This window comes from Hippocampus zosterae, chromosome 21 (genome assembly GCF_025434085.1).
Source record: "Hippocampus zosterae strain Florida chromosome 21, ASM2543408v3, whole genome shotgun sequence".
NCBI lineage: Eukaryota > Metazoa > Chordata > Actinopteri > Syngnathiformes > Syngnathidae > Hippocampus > Hippocampus zosterae.
The window spans coordinates 8,645,988-8,663,636 of NC_067471.1; the positions used below are offsets into that span (position 1 = coordinate 8,645,988).

The 17,649-nt window shown below is 50.8% G+C and overlaps 1 protein-coding gene across 15 annotated transcripts; it reads left to right on the plus strand.

Moving 5' to 3' along the window:
* The first annotated feature begins 54 nt into the window (after nt 1-54).
* nrcama (neuronal cell adhesion molecule a) lies at nt 55-16,843 on the plus strand. 15 transcript variants are annotated; one of them, XM_052056044.1, is made up of 32 exons: nt 55-74; nt 1,611-1,832; nt 6,576-6,623; nt 7,874-8,016; nt 8,255-8,272; nt 8,578-8,683; nt 8,939-9,132; nt 9,227-9,349; nt 9,423-9,593; nt 9,678-9,789; nt 9,866-10,050; nt 10,127-10,258; nt 10,344-10,487; nt 10,571-10,682; nt 10,760-11,074; nt 11,159-11,283; nt 11,436-11,465; nt 11,770-11,871; nt 11,948-12,145; nt 12,236-12,306; nt 12,420-12,645; nt 12,739-12,854; nt 13,105-13,318; nt 13,397-13,519; nt 13,587-13,763; nt 13,860-13,892; nt 14,288-14,356; nt 14,595-14,717; nt 14,815-14,970; nt 15,277-15,408; nt 15,584-15,662; nt 16,231-16,843. In XM_052056044.1, the coding sequence occupies exons 1-32, from the start codon at nt 70-72 to the stop codon at nt 16,463-16,465; spliced, it is 4,239 nt and encodes a 1,412-aa protein (XP_051912004.1). In that variant the 5' UTR covers nt 55-69; the 3' UTR covers nt 16,466-16,843. The 15 variants fall into 15 exon arrangements, with proteins under 15 accessions (XP_051912004.1, XP_051912001.1, XP_051911998.1 ...); XM_052056041.1 differs by having other exon boundaries at nt 9,423-9,789; XM_052056038.1 differs by having other exon boundaries at nt 9,423-9,789; nt 10,760-11,283.
* Nucleotides 16,844-17,649: the final 806 nt, after the last annotated feature.

Sequence of the window (17,649 nt, forward strand, 5' to 3'; positions counted from 1 at the left end):
AAGTGGATGAAGTGCCTCGCATGGTCGAAGTTGCAGCCCCCTTGCACCCGAGAATGGCACGCGAGACAAATGAGGTGCGGCTATGGTAAAGTAGATGGTCTCTCGCTGGGCTGTGTTTACGTGACCAGGCGTGACAAAGTTACATATGCGCGCATTCCTCCTCTTCCAAGTTGTGCAGAATGGCGTGAGCTATCCGTCTCCCACGCTTTATGCTGGAGTACCCCAAAAAAAAAAAAAAAAAAAAAAGCTGGGCAGAATTGTCTTCACCGCGTTCCCTAGCAACTGCTCCACTTTTCAGTTTTATCAATGTGCAACGTGTGTGCGCTCATTTACCGTCGATACAAAACTGCCAATGTAGCTTAAAAAAAATAATGCAGTTTATTTTACATGATTGCAAAAAATATTGAGTAGTGCCACTCAAAACAGCATCCCCCCCCCCTTCAGAATACTGTCATGAGCTGTTGGTAGGAGCCAAGGGAATCCTGTCGTATAAACTAAACAGTAACAGTTCAAGAGCAGGTGTCTGGTCATTGTCAACGTTGGCTTACCCTAATACAGTTTAATGCACGCAAACTGGTTCTAAAGTACACCGCGCAGATCACCCAAGGCCGGAAAAGGCAAATGAAAGCGTTTGGTTCGCCATCTTGTAAATGACGAGCTTAATCATAAAGGAAAGGTCAAGGCCTCCCATAAGAACGTGTTGAAGCGGATACGCCACTGTCGGCACATCAGCAGCGATGTTTTGCACAGTAGTGTTGCTCGGCACGTATCTTGTGCGTCTCTTCGTGCGGTCGCACGCACGCGCGCACCTGCAAAAACACAAAAATAACCTTATTTGGCCTTGCGTCAATGTCAACGCTGTCTGCTGCCATCCCGGTGCAAAACAACATCGAGGTGTTGCACCAGCCAGTCGGCGCATGGACATCTCTTTAAAAAAAAAAAAGTGAAATCGTGCAGAGAGCGCCATGTCTAAAACTGCAGGTTGGCCTGATTTGACCCTTAAGTGACTCACTGGCCCTCGGCCGCAGTGAGTGTCGCTGCATGCAATTTATATGTCGGAACGGAGCTTGTTTGGAGTAAGTAATGCCTCATGATGAAGTAAGACGTACACACACACACACACAAGTCGTAGGATACCTCGTGTTTATTGCATAAACATCTGATCGGTAGTTTACCATAATTCAATTCCATGTTTCACTCTTTTCCAAACTGATCCAAAATTAAACATGATACTCAAGATGGCACTTAACACGGTTAAAAAACGTTTTTAGTTCATGCGCCAAGACTAAAGGAATCCAATTTAATCAATGGACGAAAAACAGAAATATTTTGATTAAACCCCTAAAAAGTTATGTCTGAATGGCTGCATTACCAACTCCTGCCGGGCACGTCGACGGGGTCGCTGTTTCCAGATGTACAAATACAAATGCACTCAAAAACGATTTTGTCACTCTGATAAGCTGTCACTTCACACCACAAATGTAGCACACGATTCTAAAAAAAAACTCACATTTTGTTTAGGAAAATACTACTACGCGTATAATTTACAGGGCACAATGCGATGGTTCCTCAACGTGTATGTATTAGCAAGTGCGTGTTCTCTCCTGTAGGGGGAGCATTCTTCACGTTTCGGCTGCGGGACGAGTCGGAGGAGGGGGAGGCTCGGTGGAGGTGAGGACCACAGTCTGTTGCTACTGCAGTGGCCGGGAGGGACGGACACGCGAGGCTGGTCGGACGCTTCCCTCACCATCAGCACCATCGCCACCGGCGTCGCGCGCGGAGCTGGGCCGAGGCAAGGGGGGCAGGACGCCGCATCGGATTTGCAGCACGCTGTGAGTTCCAACGCTATTCTTGTGTTGACGAGGAGATGGAAGGCGTGCGTGTTGCCGGAGCATAATGGTGCAGTGCACATTGATTCGGCTACCCGTGACGACGAGCAGGTCCCGCAATATGGAGGAAGATTGTTGTTTTTAAATTCTTGATGATTCTCGTCTATTGAACACCGGAGCGTTTCGAGGGATGAAAGACATTGCGTGGCGCTCCGTGCAGGAGGATGCTCTCTTGTAGTACACCTGAATTGCGGTAGTGGCATCGTCGCGATCGCTTCATTGTTGCAGCCAGCCGGTGCATCCGGGCCCGATGCCGGTGCACCGCCGCCAGATGTAGCCCTAAGCTCCATTTCTGGACGCGTTCGTTTCCAAAACGCCGGCGGTGCACATGGGCCTTCATGTCACGGATGCTCATATTGCGCGTTTTTGAGAGACTTCAGCAGCCTTTTGCTGTTGAGCCGACTCAATGACTTATTAATTACGAGTAGGGAAATCTCTGATCAATTATTTGCACATCTACATTTGGAGGTGTTCCCTTCACCCTCAACTGTCTAATCACGGGCCACTCCAGTCCACCTTATGGATCGTCAGCCATTTTAATTAATAGAAGACAAATATTCTTGTCATTTATACGGAACCGCGCTACCATCGAAATGCTCCACCCACCAAATGTATTGTTTCGAGATACTTTTCAAACCCACCTTTTGTTGGAGGGACGCCAAACCCTTAATGTTGAAATATTAGCCGCACGTGTGGACTCGTACCCCGATTTCCTTGCACGCTGGCATTATTTGCCTTTTTGTCGATGGCTCTCGAAACGCCGCCTCATTTGACGAGAACACCGAATCCAAACTCTCGTCCAATGTGGACGCAGCACAATTAGCACCCAGACCATTCTGTATACTTTTGGCTTCATAGCGTTCGCACCCTGCGGTGATGCTAACTTGTATGAGTCAGGAAGTGGGAGAGGGGGGTATGATCGCCCACCCCGCAAACGCCCTCTGGTAACCTGCGCCCTCACCTCACAGCTGGGCCGTATTTGGGTGGCAGGTTTCTTTCAAAGTAGGAGGACACAATAAAATTAGCATGACAGGATGAGGATTGACGCCGCCAGGAGCGCAATTTTTGCCGAGATTGTTCTTCAGATTTGGTCTCCAGTTCTAAACAAGGTCAAGGCAGATGAGTCCGGTGAAGGTGAAGTCCGGTCAAGAGTAATAAAAGACGAGCGACGGTCGCCATGGCGCCGTGATCACCAGCTGCGTTCTGAAGTACCACCGCAGGCGGCGGATTCATCCGCGGAGACGCACGCGCTAGCGTCGTTCACGTTTTTTTGCTGAGCAACCGCTGATGTCGACCCTTTGTGTCATATCCAGGGCCTCGAGTGCCTCGTTTTCGGTGCGGGTGATTGTGCGCGTTCTAGAAAGGTCGTCTCAAAAGCAGGAAGTCTGACTTCACCGCAGAAGCCTTTTTGCCGATCGTCACCGGCGTACGGAAACGTAAAATATGTTGCGTGTACCAAAATAGGCCGCGCTCGGCGTGACTTTGTATAAGGCGTAAATCCTCGGCTAAAGCAAACAACGCGTCGTCGCGCGCTAGTGCGGGAAGTGGCCTGAAGAGAAATCTGCAAAAGCAAAGGTGACCCGGAAATCCAGATTCCGAGGCAAGGCTTTGCATTTTGGAGGGTAAAAAAAAAAAAAAATACAAGTCAAATCGTGTTGGGGAAATTTGCAAAACCGCCGCGCTGAACGTCATCTCCTTAAATCGGATGTTCACTTTTAGCTACCCCCCCCCTCCCTCGTATTTCTTCACCGAGGCTAAAAAGTCTCATGCGGCTTCTTCCATTTGTGTGATGGTGTAGCTCGAAATAGAAGCGGCCTTTGATCGTCAAACCGAAGCGGCTCCATCACTTTGTGGTCGCGTTGACGAAATCGTCGATCACCAAAGTAAATGCGCTAATCTGCGCTCGGAATGTCGCTTTCTCTCGATCAACCCCGAGCACGTTTTTCTTGTCATTTGAAGACGGCAGCTGCTTCTTAACATCTTTTGGAGCCAGCAAGACCGTGATTAACTTTATTGAATGACTTGGCGGGCAGCCGGGGATGCTTTGGTGCTCCTGACATACTGTTTGCCTCTTTTTTTTTTCTTTTTTTTTTTTTAAACTGGCCTTTTTAGGCAAACCCTTTTTGTCTGGCCTGCACATTGGGCTCAAGGCACATAAAAAAGCGATTGGCGTGGTTCACACGTCGCCGACGTTGCATTGACAATGAGGGCTATTGATCCGGTGATTAGAGTCGGCACCCTGAAGGCGTCGTTGACAGTGAAAGCAAGCCCCGCCCCACCCTCCTCCTGCTAATTGTAAAAACCGGGTGATCCTTTTGTAGGCTCATTAAAGCGGGTCAAATCCACTTGAAGAGGGATGTACTCAGTTACTTAATCCTAATCATCCAGAGTCCCGCGTTGGACCGTTTGCTCGTGACACTGTATCGTTTCTTTTCGGAGACTTGCGACGATCAGACTTGGCGCGTGGCGTAAAAAAAAAAAAAAAAGCACACAAAACAAGTGGAATCTGTTGTCATCTTTCCCGCCGTGACTTTGTCCAATTATTGAGCAAATAAACCATATTAGGATTGTTAGTGCAGAATTTAATATATGTAATTGAGCAATTTTTTTAAAGAGTTTTTATGATTAGTTTTATTTTTATTTTTTAAATATGTGGAGCATTTGCGGAGTGCAAGATAAAGAAAAAAAAAACTCACTATTGTGCAAAAAAATAAATAAAAATAAAAAAAGAGTAATGTAAACGACAAATCTCAAATAACTGAACGCAAAGTAAGAACGACTTTGAGCAGGACGTTACAAGCTCGTCTTTTGGAACCGTTGCACTGCTCAAGCGTTTCTTCAATTTCCGACCAAATGTCCCAAAGTGTCAACACAAATATTAGGTCGCTTATGTTTTCCTTCCCCCACCCCCGTCCGCCCGTGTTTGCCTATAGTCTGTCAATGTTAGTCGTCTCCCGGGCGGCCGCTGCTCCATATGTGCCCCGTGTTGACCCAACCTCATCCGAAGGCGCTTTATGGCCCAACGTGCTGATTTTCCTTTTGTCCTTTCTCGCCATCTTTGTCTTTGCCGAGGTGGTCTCCAAGGGATCTCGGGGACGCCTTCCCAAGGCGTCTTGTCACCATTGGCCCCCGGTTTTTGCTCCATGAGGCCCTCTCAATGTGGTTCAAGCCTCGGAGGTCTCGCAAGCGCTCTGCTGTGAGATGCTGGGGTGCCATCAACGATATGCTCCTTCCTCCGTTTTTTTTTTAAAAGAGTATGTCAAGGGTGGGAACGGCAGAAAAGGCAGATTTGTCCTTTTAACCTCTTCAGGTGGTGGTGGAGGAAGGGGGGGGGTGGCGGGACTTCCAAGGGGGTCGTAAATCTCTCTGATTAAACTTTGCTCTCCCTTCGCTTTTATTGCAGAGTGCACGCTCTGTGTGCGTTACATCCCATCTGAAGGACATTCTCAGACGGTTCAAATTATAAAGCGGCACTTGTAGAGTCATGGCGACGAGGGGTGGGGGCGCACTTAATGGAGCGCAGACCTCCGTCCAAGCTGAGGAACGCCTCTTGTGTATACCTCGAAGTTTGAAGAGCGTTCTCCGGGGAGAATCGGCACCTTGAGTCAAATCTAGTCTGCAACAAGAAGTCCAGTCATTGTTTTTTTACAGCATAAAAAAGAAGCGCCTTGACCGATTGTGACTTCGCTGACGCTTAGCTAACCGTCCAGACTTTCATGACGTTTAGAAAGGGACTATTTCCGCCGCCAACACATGTTTAGCCTGGTCTACTTCACGGTATGAAGTGGGCCATTTTTTCTTTTTTTTTCCCCGCAAAATGACACACATTACCTTAATTAGGTCATTTGTCATGTTTTTTGGGGACAGCGGAAACGTTGAGACAGATGTTCTCCGGTTGGCCCGAGGCTTTCTCATGGCACGCCCAGATGGCGCATGATAGGCTGCAGGTGCCGCTCTTTTTTTCCCCCCAATCGCGCCGCTTAAATGTAATTTTGTTATTTGGCCTAATTGCACAGATGAAACGCACTGGAGCCAGTTTGCCAGACAAAAGAAAGTCGACAAGGCGTTCGCACGCTCGCTGGCTATAAAATATTGGGTCCCGCGTCGTCTGTCCATGAAATGCTTTTATATTTGTCCGTTAATAATGCATGTTTCTCTCCACTTTTTTTTTTTTTTTTCTCTCATGCATTCGCACGCAGACGGCGAACCGTCGTCGTCTTAGTTTCGCCGCCCCGTCGGGGGTTTCACTTGAGTTGGAAGTTATTCAATTCGCTCCGGTGGACTTGCGTCGACTGCGCCGTGACGCTTTTGAAAATTGGCTGCCGTCTTTTGGTGTTTGCCTGTCTGCTTTTGTTTCCGTGGCAACGTGTCACAGCTTGGGCCTGGCTTGCCGCTCTCCTTCCAATCTGTCGCTCCTCAGCCGGTTCGATGAATAGGACCCCCTCGCCCCCCCCCCCCCCCCCCCCTCCATCTCACCGGTATTGAACGTGGATGCAAATGTACATGGAGTCTCTATAAGAATGATTAAAAATAGATTATATCTCCTCTAAAATTAAAATTCACAGGGGCAGTTTTGACCGAGTTCCGCCATCGCTGATCAAGTGCTATGCCAAAGCCGTTTTTTTTTTTTTTTTCTGTTTATCATTAACATGAACCTCTTGACGTGCGCTCTCACTTGCATTGCAGATCTGGGCCATTTCCTGGAAGGGCAACGCGGCGGTCACACCCCGACAGGTAAGGAAAAAGATCTCTCGCAGACTTATTATGGCGCAAGTCGCCCCGTTTAAGAGGCGGGTCGCCGCAGAGGTCGCTCGTTTAGAATCACCGCCGACATGGGAAGGCTCTTGCGTAACGCGGCACTTCCTGTTACTGTCATCGTTACCTGAATAACCACTGCCTTGTGTCGCGCTGAAGTCTAATAGTGAGTCATGTGGAGGGGGGTGGGGGTGGATTTGTATTTTTTACATATATATATAATTTTTTTAACCCCCACATCATGGCGAGCGACTCTCCTGACGCGATGTCACTTGACTGCCCTGCAGTAGCCCTGCCATTTCAGCGCTCTGCCCGCCGGTAAACAACACCAGAGGGACAATAGGGTGTGGGGGGGGGGGGGGGCGCCTCGCGGATGTGGGGGGGGGGGGACACGGCCCGGCATCTCGCTGACCATCAGCACTTCCCAAAAGCCTGCAGGGATTGTGCGGATGATGCGAGAATGGCCGACACCCCCCCCTCCCCCCCCCCCCCCCTTGATTGTCAGCAGTTAGCGGCGGGTTTTGGAGTCTCATCCTTGGAGAGGCAAAACAAACCCCCCCCCCCCGACTCGAAACTTTTACACAGCAGTCGTGAGATTCCCTCATTGTTTGCTTGATAAGTTGCGTGCTTTTCCCAGACGGCGTGGGGAAAAGACCGAGGCTCGGAAACAAAGCTGTTTAACCTTGACTCGGTGTCCAACATCAATAAATAGTTTCTCTGGGCTATTTTCTCACCTTTCAGCTTCTTTATGGGCTTTGAGAGCAAAACCGCTTCGGTGATGATTTATAAAAAAAAAAAAACGACTGGAAATAGAAGGGATGGAGTGAGCGCGGCGGTGTTGCAGAGTGCCCTTTGACCTTTTTTGGGTCATCACCCGCGAGTCAGATCGGAATGATGCACTTTGATGCCTTCCGTCGTCGTTTGCCAAAATCCATTCAAGTCCGTTCGCTTTAGAAAAGACGGCACAGGCCCGCGGGCGCTCGCTCGCTCGCTCACTCGCGTGCGGGTCGGTTCTGCTCGGGTGCCCTCGCATGGCACATGTTGAAAGGCGAACATGTGGGGGGGGCGCTCTCGTAATTGGTGCCCGGTTTGACCTCGAGGGCCGGAGAGATGTCATGCGAGTGACTCCAAAATGCCAGTCAAGTGTGTGGGGATGCTTTTGCGCTGTCCTTTCGTTTGCTTTGTTTCAAAACGGAAAAGAATCATTTTTTGACTCTTCTTCACCACAGCAAGGTCCGGCCGAACAATATGGACTTGGCCGTGCCGCGCCTGAACGCGGGCGAGACTCCGATGACGTGCGTGGGCTCTGGCGCCGTTCTCCTGGTGATGCTCGTGAGTCACGTGGCATCGGCGCTGGAAGTGCCCCTTGATCGTAAGGACATTTCTTGTTTCACGAAACCCTCATTCAAGTGACAAAAGGCTTATGTTTTGAATGTTTTTTTTAACGTTGAGTGCCCCCTACTGCACACTTGTTGAATGTGCCAAGTAGCGCAATTCTGAAGCTCAATTTCTCTTGAAGCTCGCCGCAAAAACTAACCCCCCCCTCTCCGTCATATTCTGTCGCTGTGTGTCTGCGTCCCCCCCCCCCCCCCCCCCCGGCGGACCAAAAGCTAAGGTCCTGGAAGGATGTAAGTTTGCACCGATTGTCATCTCGAGTGTGCGCTCCCCCCCACCGCCGCCGCCCCCCTTTTCTTTAATTTACATTGTTGCATGCGGTTATGATTTTTCTTTTAGAAGTTTTTGAAGTTGTTGGACTCACACAATATGACAAAAGTTTCGGGACACAACCGGGGGGGGGGGATTATTTCTCGGTGTCCCGATACTTTTGTCCTCGTGTGCTGTCGCTTGCCGTGACGTTTCCTGGCACGCCGCAGTTTGCGTTTCAAAACGTCACCGCGTGCGCTAAAATAACTCTCCTGACTCCCCCCCGCAGTGCCCCAGCCCCCCACGATTACGCTGCAGTCCCCGAAGGATTACATCTTTGACCCGCGGGAGAACATCGTCATCCACTGTGAAGCCAAGGGGAAGCCTCACCCCAGGTGAGCAACGACTGCATCTCTCACCGCCGATTTTATTTCTCTTCGCTGAAACGATGGATCTGGGCAGAGATTCGCAAAAATAAAGACTTGGCAACGGTTGCCATGGACAGCCAAGAAACGCACTCGCTCGCCTGTCAGACCGAATAAGCCGGCGTGGAAACGACCCCCTCCAACTCATTGAATGATTCATACCGATTCCTTCTCGGCCATCAAAACAAACCTGTCGATATAACGGGCGTCCCGTTTTCTCGTTAGCTTTTCTTGGACGAGGAACGGGAGCCATTTTGATGTGGAGCAAGACTCCAAAGTTCTACTGAAGCCCGGTTCGGGGACTTTGATCATTGACATCAGCGGGGAAAAGGCCGAGGCCTACGAGGGGACGTACCGGTGCGCGGCCCACAATGATCACGGCACGGCCGTCTCCAACGACATTGTCATCCGACAATCCAGTAAGAATTCAGCGACATCATCGCTGCTCCTCAACCAATCCTCTGATGCGAAAATGGCCACCTATGGTGTGAATGTGCCTCCGGTGACTCACAGGGTCCCCCTTGTGGTCGAAAGAAAGACTTGAAGCCATCACAGTGCAGGTGGGGGTCTCAATGGTGCTGCCGTGCCGCCCGCCGGCGGGGCTGCCCCCTCCCGTCATTTTTTGGATGGATAACAGTAAGTCAATCTTTTTCGAGCTGGTAAGCTTCCCGAAATTGACGCGTCTTTCCTCCCCAAAATCTTTTTCCAGTTTTCCAGAAGCTGCCGCTGGACAATCGCGTGTCGCAGGCGCTGAACGGCGACTTGTACTTTTCCAACGTGCTCCCAGAGGACAGCAGGAACGACTACATCTGCTACGCCCGCTTCCCAAATACGCAAACCATCCAGCAGAAGCAGCCCATCTCCGTCACAGTGCTGCAGAGTAAGTCGTTCCCCCCCCCCCCCCCACACACACCCGCACAAATGCCCTCTCACTGGCTCTTCTCTCTCTCCTCTCGCAAATTAGCCAACCCGACGGTGGAGTGCCATCCCGGTTTCATGACGCCTTTGGGCGCCGCCAGCTCCAAGACGGTCCTGCGAGGGGACACCCTGGAGCTGGAATGCATCGCCGAAGGCTTGTAAGTGGGCAAACGGTTGCGGTGTCGCGACGGGGGGGCGGGGGGGCCGCGCCAATAACGCTTCTCGCCGCCGCAGGCCCACTCCGGAGATGTCTTGGCAGAAAGACGGAGTGGAGCTGCCCAGCAGCAGGGTTTCCTTCCTCAACTACAAGAAAACCCTGAAGATTGCCGACGTGGGCGAAGCCGACGCCGGCGACTACACTTGCGCGGCCGCCAACCGCCTGGGCGCGGCGCACCACGTCATTAAGGTTGCCGTTAAAGGTCGGGAGCACCTTTCCGTCGTCCGTTCTCTGCGCCGCTCGTTGCACTCTTCTTGATTTGCCTTCCTATTCAACAGCTGCTCCGTTCTGGATCAGCGCTCCCAGGAACCTGATCCTCGCCCCGAATGAGACCGGCATCCTGACTTGCCGAGTCAGCGGAGACCCCAAGCCGGATATTAGTTGGTTTGTCAACGGAGTGCCCATCGAAAGTGAGCGCCGTGCTTTTATACATGCTTGTCAAGTCCCCCCTCCCCACCCCCCCCTCTCACGTATTTGCTCTTTAACGTGCTCCAGACGCTCCCGAGGACCCCGCCCGCAAGGTGGACGGCGATACCGTCATCCTGAGCCGCGTGCAGTCCGGCTCCAGCGCCGTTTACCAGTGTAACGCCTCCAACGAATTTGGCTACCTGCTCGCCAACGCTTTTGTCAGCGTTCTCGGTAAGTGGCCCAAACGTCGGCGTCGCCATGGCCTTTTCCCGACGAGCCCGACGGCCATTTTGGACTCTTGATCCCGTGTTCAGCCGAGCCTCCGAGGATCCTCACTCCCCCCGACCGAGTGTACCAGGTCATCACCAACAGCCCGGCTTTACTGCATTGCGCCACGTTCGGCTCGCCCATCCCGACCATCACGTGGTAAAAATCCTACCCCCCCCCGCCCCCCCCCCTAAAAAAAAAAATCTCATCTCTTAAATGCATTTGCTTCTCCGTAGGTTCAAGGACAGTCTGATCAGCATCAAGAGCGAAGACCCCTACGTGATCCACGAAAACGGTACCCTGGAGATCAACGTGGCCCAGTCGCAAAACAGCGGCAAGTACACGTGCATGGCCAGCAACAACCTGGGCGTGAAGGAGAACCACCTTTTCCTGGAGGTCAAGGAGCCCACGCGCATCCTCAAGCAGCCCGAATACAAAGTGGCCCAACGGGGCACCAGCGCCGTCTTCCAGTGTAAAGTCAAGCACGACCCGTCCCTCGTCCCCACCATGACTTGGCTCAAAAACGCCGGCGAGCTGCCCGACGACGAGAGGTGGAGCTCCTCCGCCGCGACGCGTACGTGTAACTCGGCGACTGCCGCCAACGTGGCCCAATCTTTTTCTCCCCCGCTCGTCAGGTTCGAGGTGGACACGGACAGCTTGGTCATCAAAGATGTGACGGAGGAAGATGAGGGCACGTACACGTGCGTCATGAACACCACTCTGGACCGGGATTCGGCCAGCGCCACGTTGACCGTCGTCGGTACGTGCGCGAGAAGCCGACAGCAGCTTCTATTCTGGTTCCTTTCGGCTTGACCACTTTTTTTTTTTCTTTCCTGCTTTTCTTGCGCTGTCTCAAGTGTGTGTCACTTACACTGACTTTGTGTACTCTACTCTTGATTCTTGCTCTCTCAGAGGCCACGCCCACTCCGGCTATTTTCTACGGTAAACAAATCCTGTCTACAGTGTCGTCATGTTGACCTCGTCTGCGCCCTCATCTAACATTTCGATTGATCTTCTTATGGAGCGAAATTAGACTCTGCGTTGTGTGCCTTATGCTATGATTTGCATTTTTTTTTTTAGGTGGGGGGGTCACAAATGGAAAGTTTATTTAAAATAACGAATTCCAATTGTATTATTTTTTAAAATAATTTTATTCTCATTCCCTCATTATGACTGACGTTGTCACTCACCGAATATTACTCGATGAAACAAAACATTTCCAAATGTCGTTTTTTTGTCTTGACAGAGAAACCCGACCCACCTACTGATCTCAAACTCACTGACCAAACCGAACGCAGTGTTCAGCTCACCTGGTTCCCCGGAGATGAACACAACAGTCCCACACAAAGTATGTTTTTTTTTTTCCAACTGGTTTATACTGTGACGCGAAAGCCTTAAAATAAAAGATGATTGGTCCCCCCAAGAGTTTTTGATCCAGTATGAAGATTTGCTGCACCGGCCCGGCGTCTGGGTCAACCTGACAGAGGTTGCCGGTACGAGCGCCACGGCGCAACTGGAACTCTCGCCGTACGTCTACTACTCCTTCCGGGTTCTGGCCAAGAACCAGGTGGGCTACAGCCGAGCCAGCCAGCCGTCGCGCCAGTACAGAACCAACCCGGCGGGTAAGTACACGGACACGCCCGCTAATTTCCCGTCCATTTTTTTTTCGAACGTCACCCATTCGCGTTGTCGTGCATTCTTTGGCGTCGCAGCCCCCGATGAGAATCCTTCGGATGTTCAAGGAAAAGGAACGGAACCTGGAAACCTGCTCATCTCCTGGACGGTAAGCGATTCCATTCTCAAGCTGGGCGGAAACAGCGACATCTGGTGGCGATGTCACGTCGAGGCAGGCCTGAAACCGCTGCCGCGATACTTACAGCTACAATGTCCGATTAGTCGCTCACAGGACTCCAGTCCAATGGGCCCGGTCTGGAGTACAAGGTGCTGTGGAGACAGATGCACGTGGATCAAGATTGGTCCTCCCAGACGGTGGCCAACGCCTCCCATCTTGTCGTGTCCGGACTTCCCGTCTACGTTCCCTACGAGATCAAAGTTCAAGCTCTCAACGATTACGGCAACGGGCCCGAGGCGGAAGTCGTCATCGGCTACTCGGGGGAAGACCGTGAGCGGCGTCCGCCTTTTGAATTCCTCACAAAAAACAAATTCCTCCTTGCTCACCGGGTCCTCATTTTTTTTTTTGGGACTGCGCTTCAAGTGCCGAGCTCGGCCCCGGACGGCGTCTTGGTCACGGTCCACAACAGCACGACGGCACAAGTCCACTGGGAGCCGGTGTCCCCTCACTCGGTCCGTGGGAAACTGAAGGGCTACAAGGTATGTGCCGGACCTCGCCGGGAAATCAACGAGATGGGGGGGAGGCCTTGAGCGGAGGACGGTTGTGCCGGCGTGCGACCGCTCCGGAAGCTCGTCGTGTCACTCGTCATTCACCACCAGCTGTCACGCTCAACACTTGACTGGAGTTTAATTTTTTTAGTAGAGCACAGCAACAAGGACGAGTTATTAGTCGAGGCACTTGCTGCATACAAAGTCCAAATTCCGTTAATCGTCGCTGCATCGCCCGCAGGTTTACTACCGTCGGCAGCGAGGCTTGCACGAGACCGAGGAGGAAGCGGATCAAGAGTCGGAAGAACAGGTCGTGACCTTCAGCGGGAACCGCAGCGAAGGCCGTCTGCCGGGCCTGCAAGCCTACAGCCTCTACATCATCTTCATCAGGGTCCTCAATAGCAAAGGAGAAGGTCCTCGGAGTCGGGACAAACAGTTTGAGACACCCGAGGGAGGTCTGTATGCCATATTTGGCCTTTAAAAATTTTTTTTCAAAGTTCCCTCCCAAATATTTGTACCATGTTCTGATTCAGTCCCAGGACCACCTTCTTTTCTCAACGTCTTGAATCCCAATTTGGACTCTCTCACTCTGGAATGGGGCCCACCACTGCACAAAAACGGACGCCTGATTGGCTATGTGCTTCAATACCAGCCAGGTACCAGCAACCACTTCATGTCTTTGTGAAGAGACAAAAAAAAACCCACTCGTGTCTTCTTTCTCAGTTCTGAACATCACAGAAGCGGGGCCGGTCACCGTCATGGATTTCCCGGTCAACGAGACCACGGTGACGCTGGACAACCTGAACTCCAGCGTCCTCTACAAGTTCCAGCTGAGCGCAAAGACCGTCAAAGGCGCCGGCGCCAATCTCACCAAAGAGGCCTCCACCATCGTGGAAAGCAGTGAGTGTGAGCGCGCACCTCGGCAACTCAGCCCGCTTACAATGGCGGAAAGGGGGGGACAAAAAAAAAATCTTTGTCTTTCCTTATCTCTCAAAGCTCACACTCGCCCCACTGTCGGGACGGGCAAAGGTAACCCGTTGGAGAGTTCGTTTTAGTCGCCCTGCATGTTGAAAAATCCCCAACAGATCTCTTGGTCACATTATGTCATAAGCCGAATGTTGCGCCGCCGCATTTTCCTCAACCCCCACCGCGAGGCGCTCTTTCTTGTTTTTTGCACTTTCGAGAAGGTCGCGACATGCATGCTGATCCTGCACGTTGCTTATTTCACCGCTCGACTAACTCGCGCTTGAGAGCCAAAGGTGGGTAAAGTGTGAAGCGTGGGCCCCAAGTGCCCCCCCCCCTCCCCCCGCTTGAGAATGACGTTCTGTGATGTGACTGGCATGCCGTCTGCACTTTGGCCGTTGGAGCGAGCGCGCCCGGTTGACTTTCTCTGTGTTGTCTCACTCTTTTCCGTGTTCTTTCAGGCCCCACTGAGCCCCCTCCTCACCCAACCTCCCCCGTCACTCGGTCTGCGCACCCCCCGCCTCACAAGGGTACACAAGCTTCCCCCTCCGTCTCTTATCCGTGCTGCCGCTCACTCTCGGCGGCTTTCGATCCGAAAGTCACATTTTCGGTGAAATTTCTGGACGCGCTCCGACCCGTCACCTTTGACCTTAATGCCGTGACCGATTATGAGTTAAAACGGTTCATCCTGAAGCTTCACCGAAAAGCTGTAAATACCATACCCGCGTTTTGATTCCAACACCCCGCCCCTTTCCGTGATGTATTCAGCGCCCTCTGTTGGCCCGGTGTTTGGCATTGTGAACACGTCCGTTTCGGAGGAGTGCGCGCTGATCACTTGGGAATACTTTGGACACCATAAGAACATTTATGTGGAGTACACGGTGGAAAACAGTAAGGCTCGGCGCTCTCGGCAATACCATCTTCAAATGGCGGGCGTCTCCCCGCAAAGTAAACGTCTGTGCTCTCCACCCGCAACTCTCGATTTCAGGTAAAGAGGACTGGAAAAAGGAGTCGGTCAACGGCTCGCGCTCGCATATTTTAAAAGGCTTAAAGCCAGGGACGTCCTATAGGGTGCGCGTGGTCGCTCGAGACCCGGCCGGGCCGACGCTCCACGTCACAAACGAAGAGGTGGTTACGGTGCCAGGTGAGGCGGCATGCCTCAGCGTAGTTCCATATTATTTTATTTTTTTTTAGTCTCATGAGTCCCATTCGTCACCTCAGAATTGACTTTCCGACTTTGCATCTCAAGTTGCACTCACTCGCTAGAAATCTCATTTTACTCCACCCGTGTCCTCCCCCCACCCCCATCATCCCCCTTTTATTTCTGTCTATCATTGCAAATTTGCATCGCATCATCGCATCATGACTTCCACCATTGACAACACCCCCACCCCCCATGTACTTTTTTTTTTTTTTTTTTAAACGTGCTGGAACTTTGTGCGTTTTGTAGCCGTGGCCAGTCGGCACGTGGACATCGCCACGCAAGGCTGGTTCATCGGGCTGATGTGCGCCATCGCTCTGCTCATCCTGGTGCTCCTCATCGTCTGCTTCATCAAGAGGAACAAGGGCGGCAAGTATCCAGGTAAAAACCGGGACCCCCCCGAGCCCCAATCTTGCTTTCCACTGATAAACACCACGTATTAAAAAAAAAAACTAATGCTAAAACAAAGCGTTTTAGCATTTTTGCTCATAAAAGCTCAATGACACAACACAGTATTTAAACCAAAGAGCCATTTTGTTTTTGATGTCATCAATAGTGAAAGAGAAAGAAGAAGCCCACCAAGACCCCGAGATCCAGCCCATGAAGGAGGACGATGGCACCTTTGGAGAATACAGGTAAAACAGACAAGCTTTTTTTTTTCTTCCTCTCTTTCTTATCCCCTTTGGTACTAGCTCACGTCCTGTGGTTATTTGTACATAGAACATTATGCCAAGCTGCCAAGACATCAGCGCAGCCCAATACCAAACGCACCACAGAGGCAAGATGAAACGTCAACTAACCCTAGAAATCATCTCATGAACCAAAAGTACATTAGTGCGCTTTAACAAACTTAATGCGATTAGCTCTTTTAGTTGTAGAAAAAATAATATTAGTTCCAGTCCTCATCTTTTATTTTTAATCGGGATTTCAGTTTTGTAGCGTCCTGAAAAAAAATGAAACACCAGCAGACGGCAGTATTGGTGTTTTGGGTGAGATCACCTTGTAGCAGAACAATGCTTGACGCTTGTGAACATGGCCCATCTCACGCACACACTACTAAATACTACTACTACTACTACTACTACTACATAGCATGTCAATAGTTTGTAAAATTGATCAAATGTTAAATCCATGAAACGGAGCAAAAAGACATTTCGAAATGACAAACGTGCTATTTTTTATTATTATTATTTTTTTAAACAGTGACACGGAGGACCACAAGCCACTGAAGGGCAGCCGGACGCCGTCCAACGGCACGGTGCGGCGCGACGAGAGCGACGACAGCCTGGTGGACTACGGGGAGGGCGGGGACGGCCAGTTCAACGAGGACGGCTCCTTCATCGGCCAGTACAGCGGCAAGAAGGAGAAGGACACGCACGAGGGCAACGAGAGCTCGGAGGCGCCGTCGCCCGTCAACGCCATGAACTCCTTTGTCTAAACCCCGCTTGGTGCGAAGGACGCTTCCACTTGGACCGCGGTGCTTAATCACCATGGAACAACTCTCTGGAGAAGCAATATAGAAAGGAATGTATCGGGAGCTGTGTGTGTATGTGTGTGTGAGAGAGAGAGAAAGTGAGTGTGTGCCATTTGATATCCTTTGCTAGCATTTCTATACAACCACAACGTATCCAAACACATCCGCAGGTGTTAACTGCATGGTGCCCCTTTTGTTGTCACGGAAACGTGCCGAGTTTGGTTGTCGTCCCAAAGAAATTGGATCTCATACGATCGCTGTTTCACAGCCTTTATTTAGCCACGGCACATATTCTAGAAAATCTCACGACACACCACTAAATGAAAATGAAAAGTCCCCCCCCCCCCCAAAAAAAAAGAACAGTCCATTTAGCAGAATGAGGTTGGCGGCGGCAGTGTTTGCTCCTGATGCTGAATGTGGAAAAGGAAAGTAGTAGTTGACACCGGGGACATCTTTAATCAATATGTTGTACTGTTTACAAAGAAACGTGGGTGCATGAGTGCAGTTGTGTGTGTGAGCATGCATGTGTTAAACGTGTGTTCCGCCTTTTTTTTTTCCCTTTCGGGACTCTTGTCTGCTCGTCGTCCAATTCTCAAACGGAGATTTGATCACCCCCCCCCCCCCCCTCCTGTCCCGCGCTGTGTCGTCTATCATAACTTGCATCAAGTTTTTAGGTCATGTCAGCTTTTTTTTATTTTGTAAATAACTAGTTTGACCTGAGTGGAGAGAAAAAAAGCCCAGTTGCATTGTGGGTAGTGTGACACAGGACTATTTACAGTTTTTAATTTGCTGTGATATTTTTTTTTCTTTCTTCTTAAAGTGAACCCACAGGCTCTAAAATGAGATTATCTTGCTTGTGGCCCAGCTACGGTGAGACTCGTCTTGTTTGTGCACTTTTTTTTCAAAATATATATATTAAATGCACTCACACATTCACGGGCTGCACCATTTAAAGCTACATGGACAAAGTCGGGCCACGTGGAAGCTCGGTCAACTGTCTGAAACAGCAATTTGACACGTGCAAGCAAAACCGTGGGCGACACAAATACTTGACACATTTCGACGTTTGTAAAACGATTTTTGCCGGCTCTAGCGATATGACGACTGTTTGGCTATATTGTACGCGAGAAGCATGAGAGCGAGGCTGT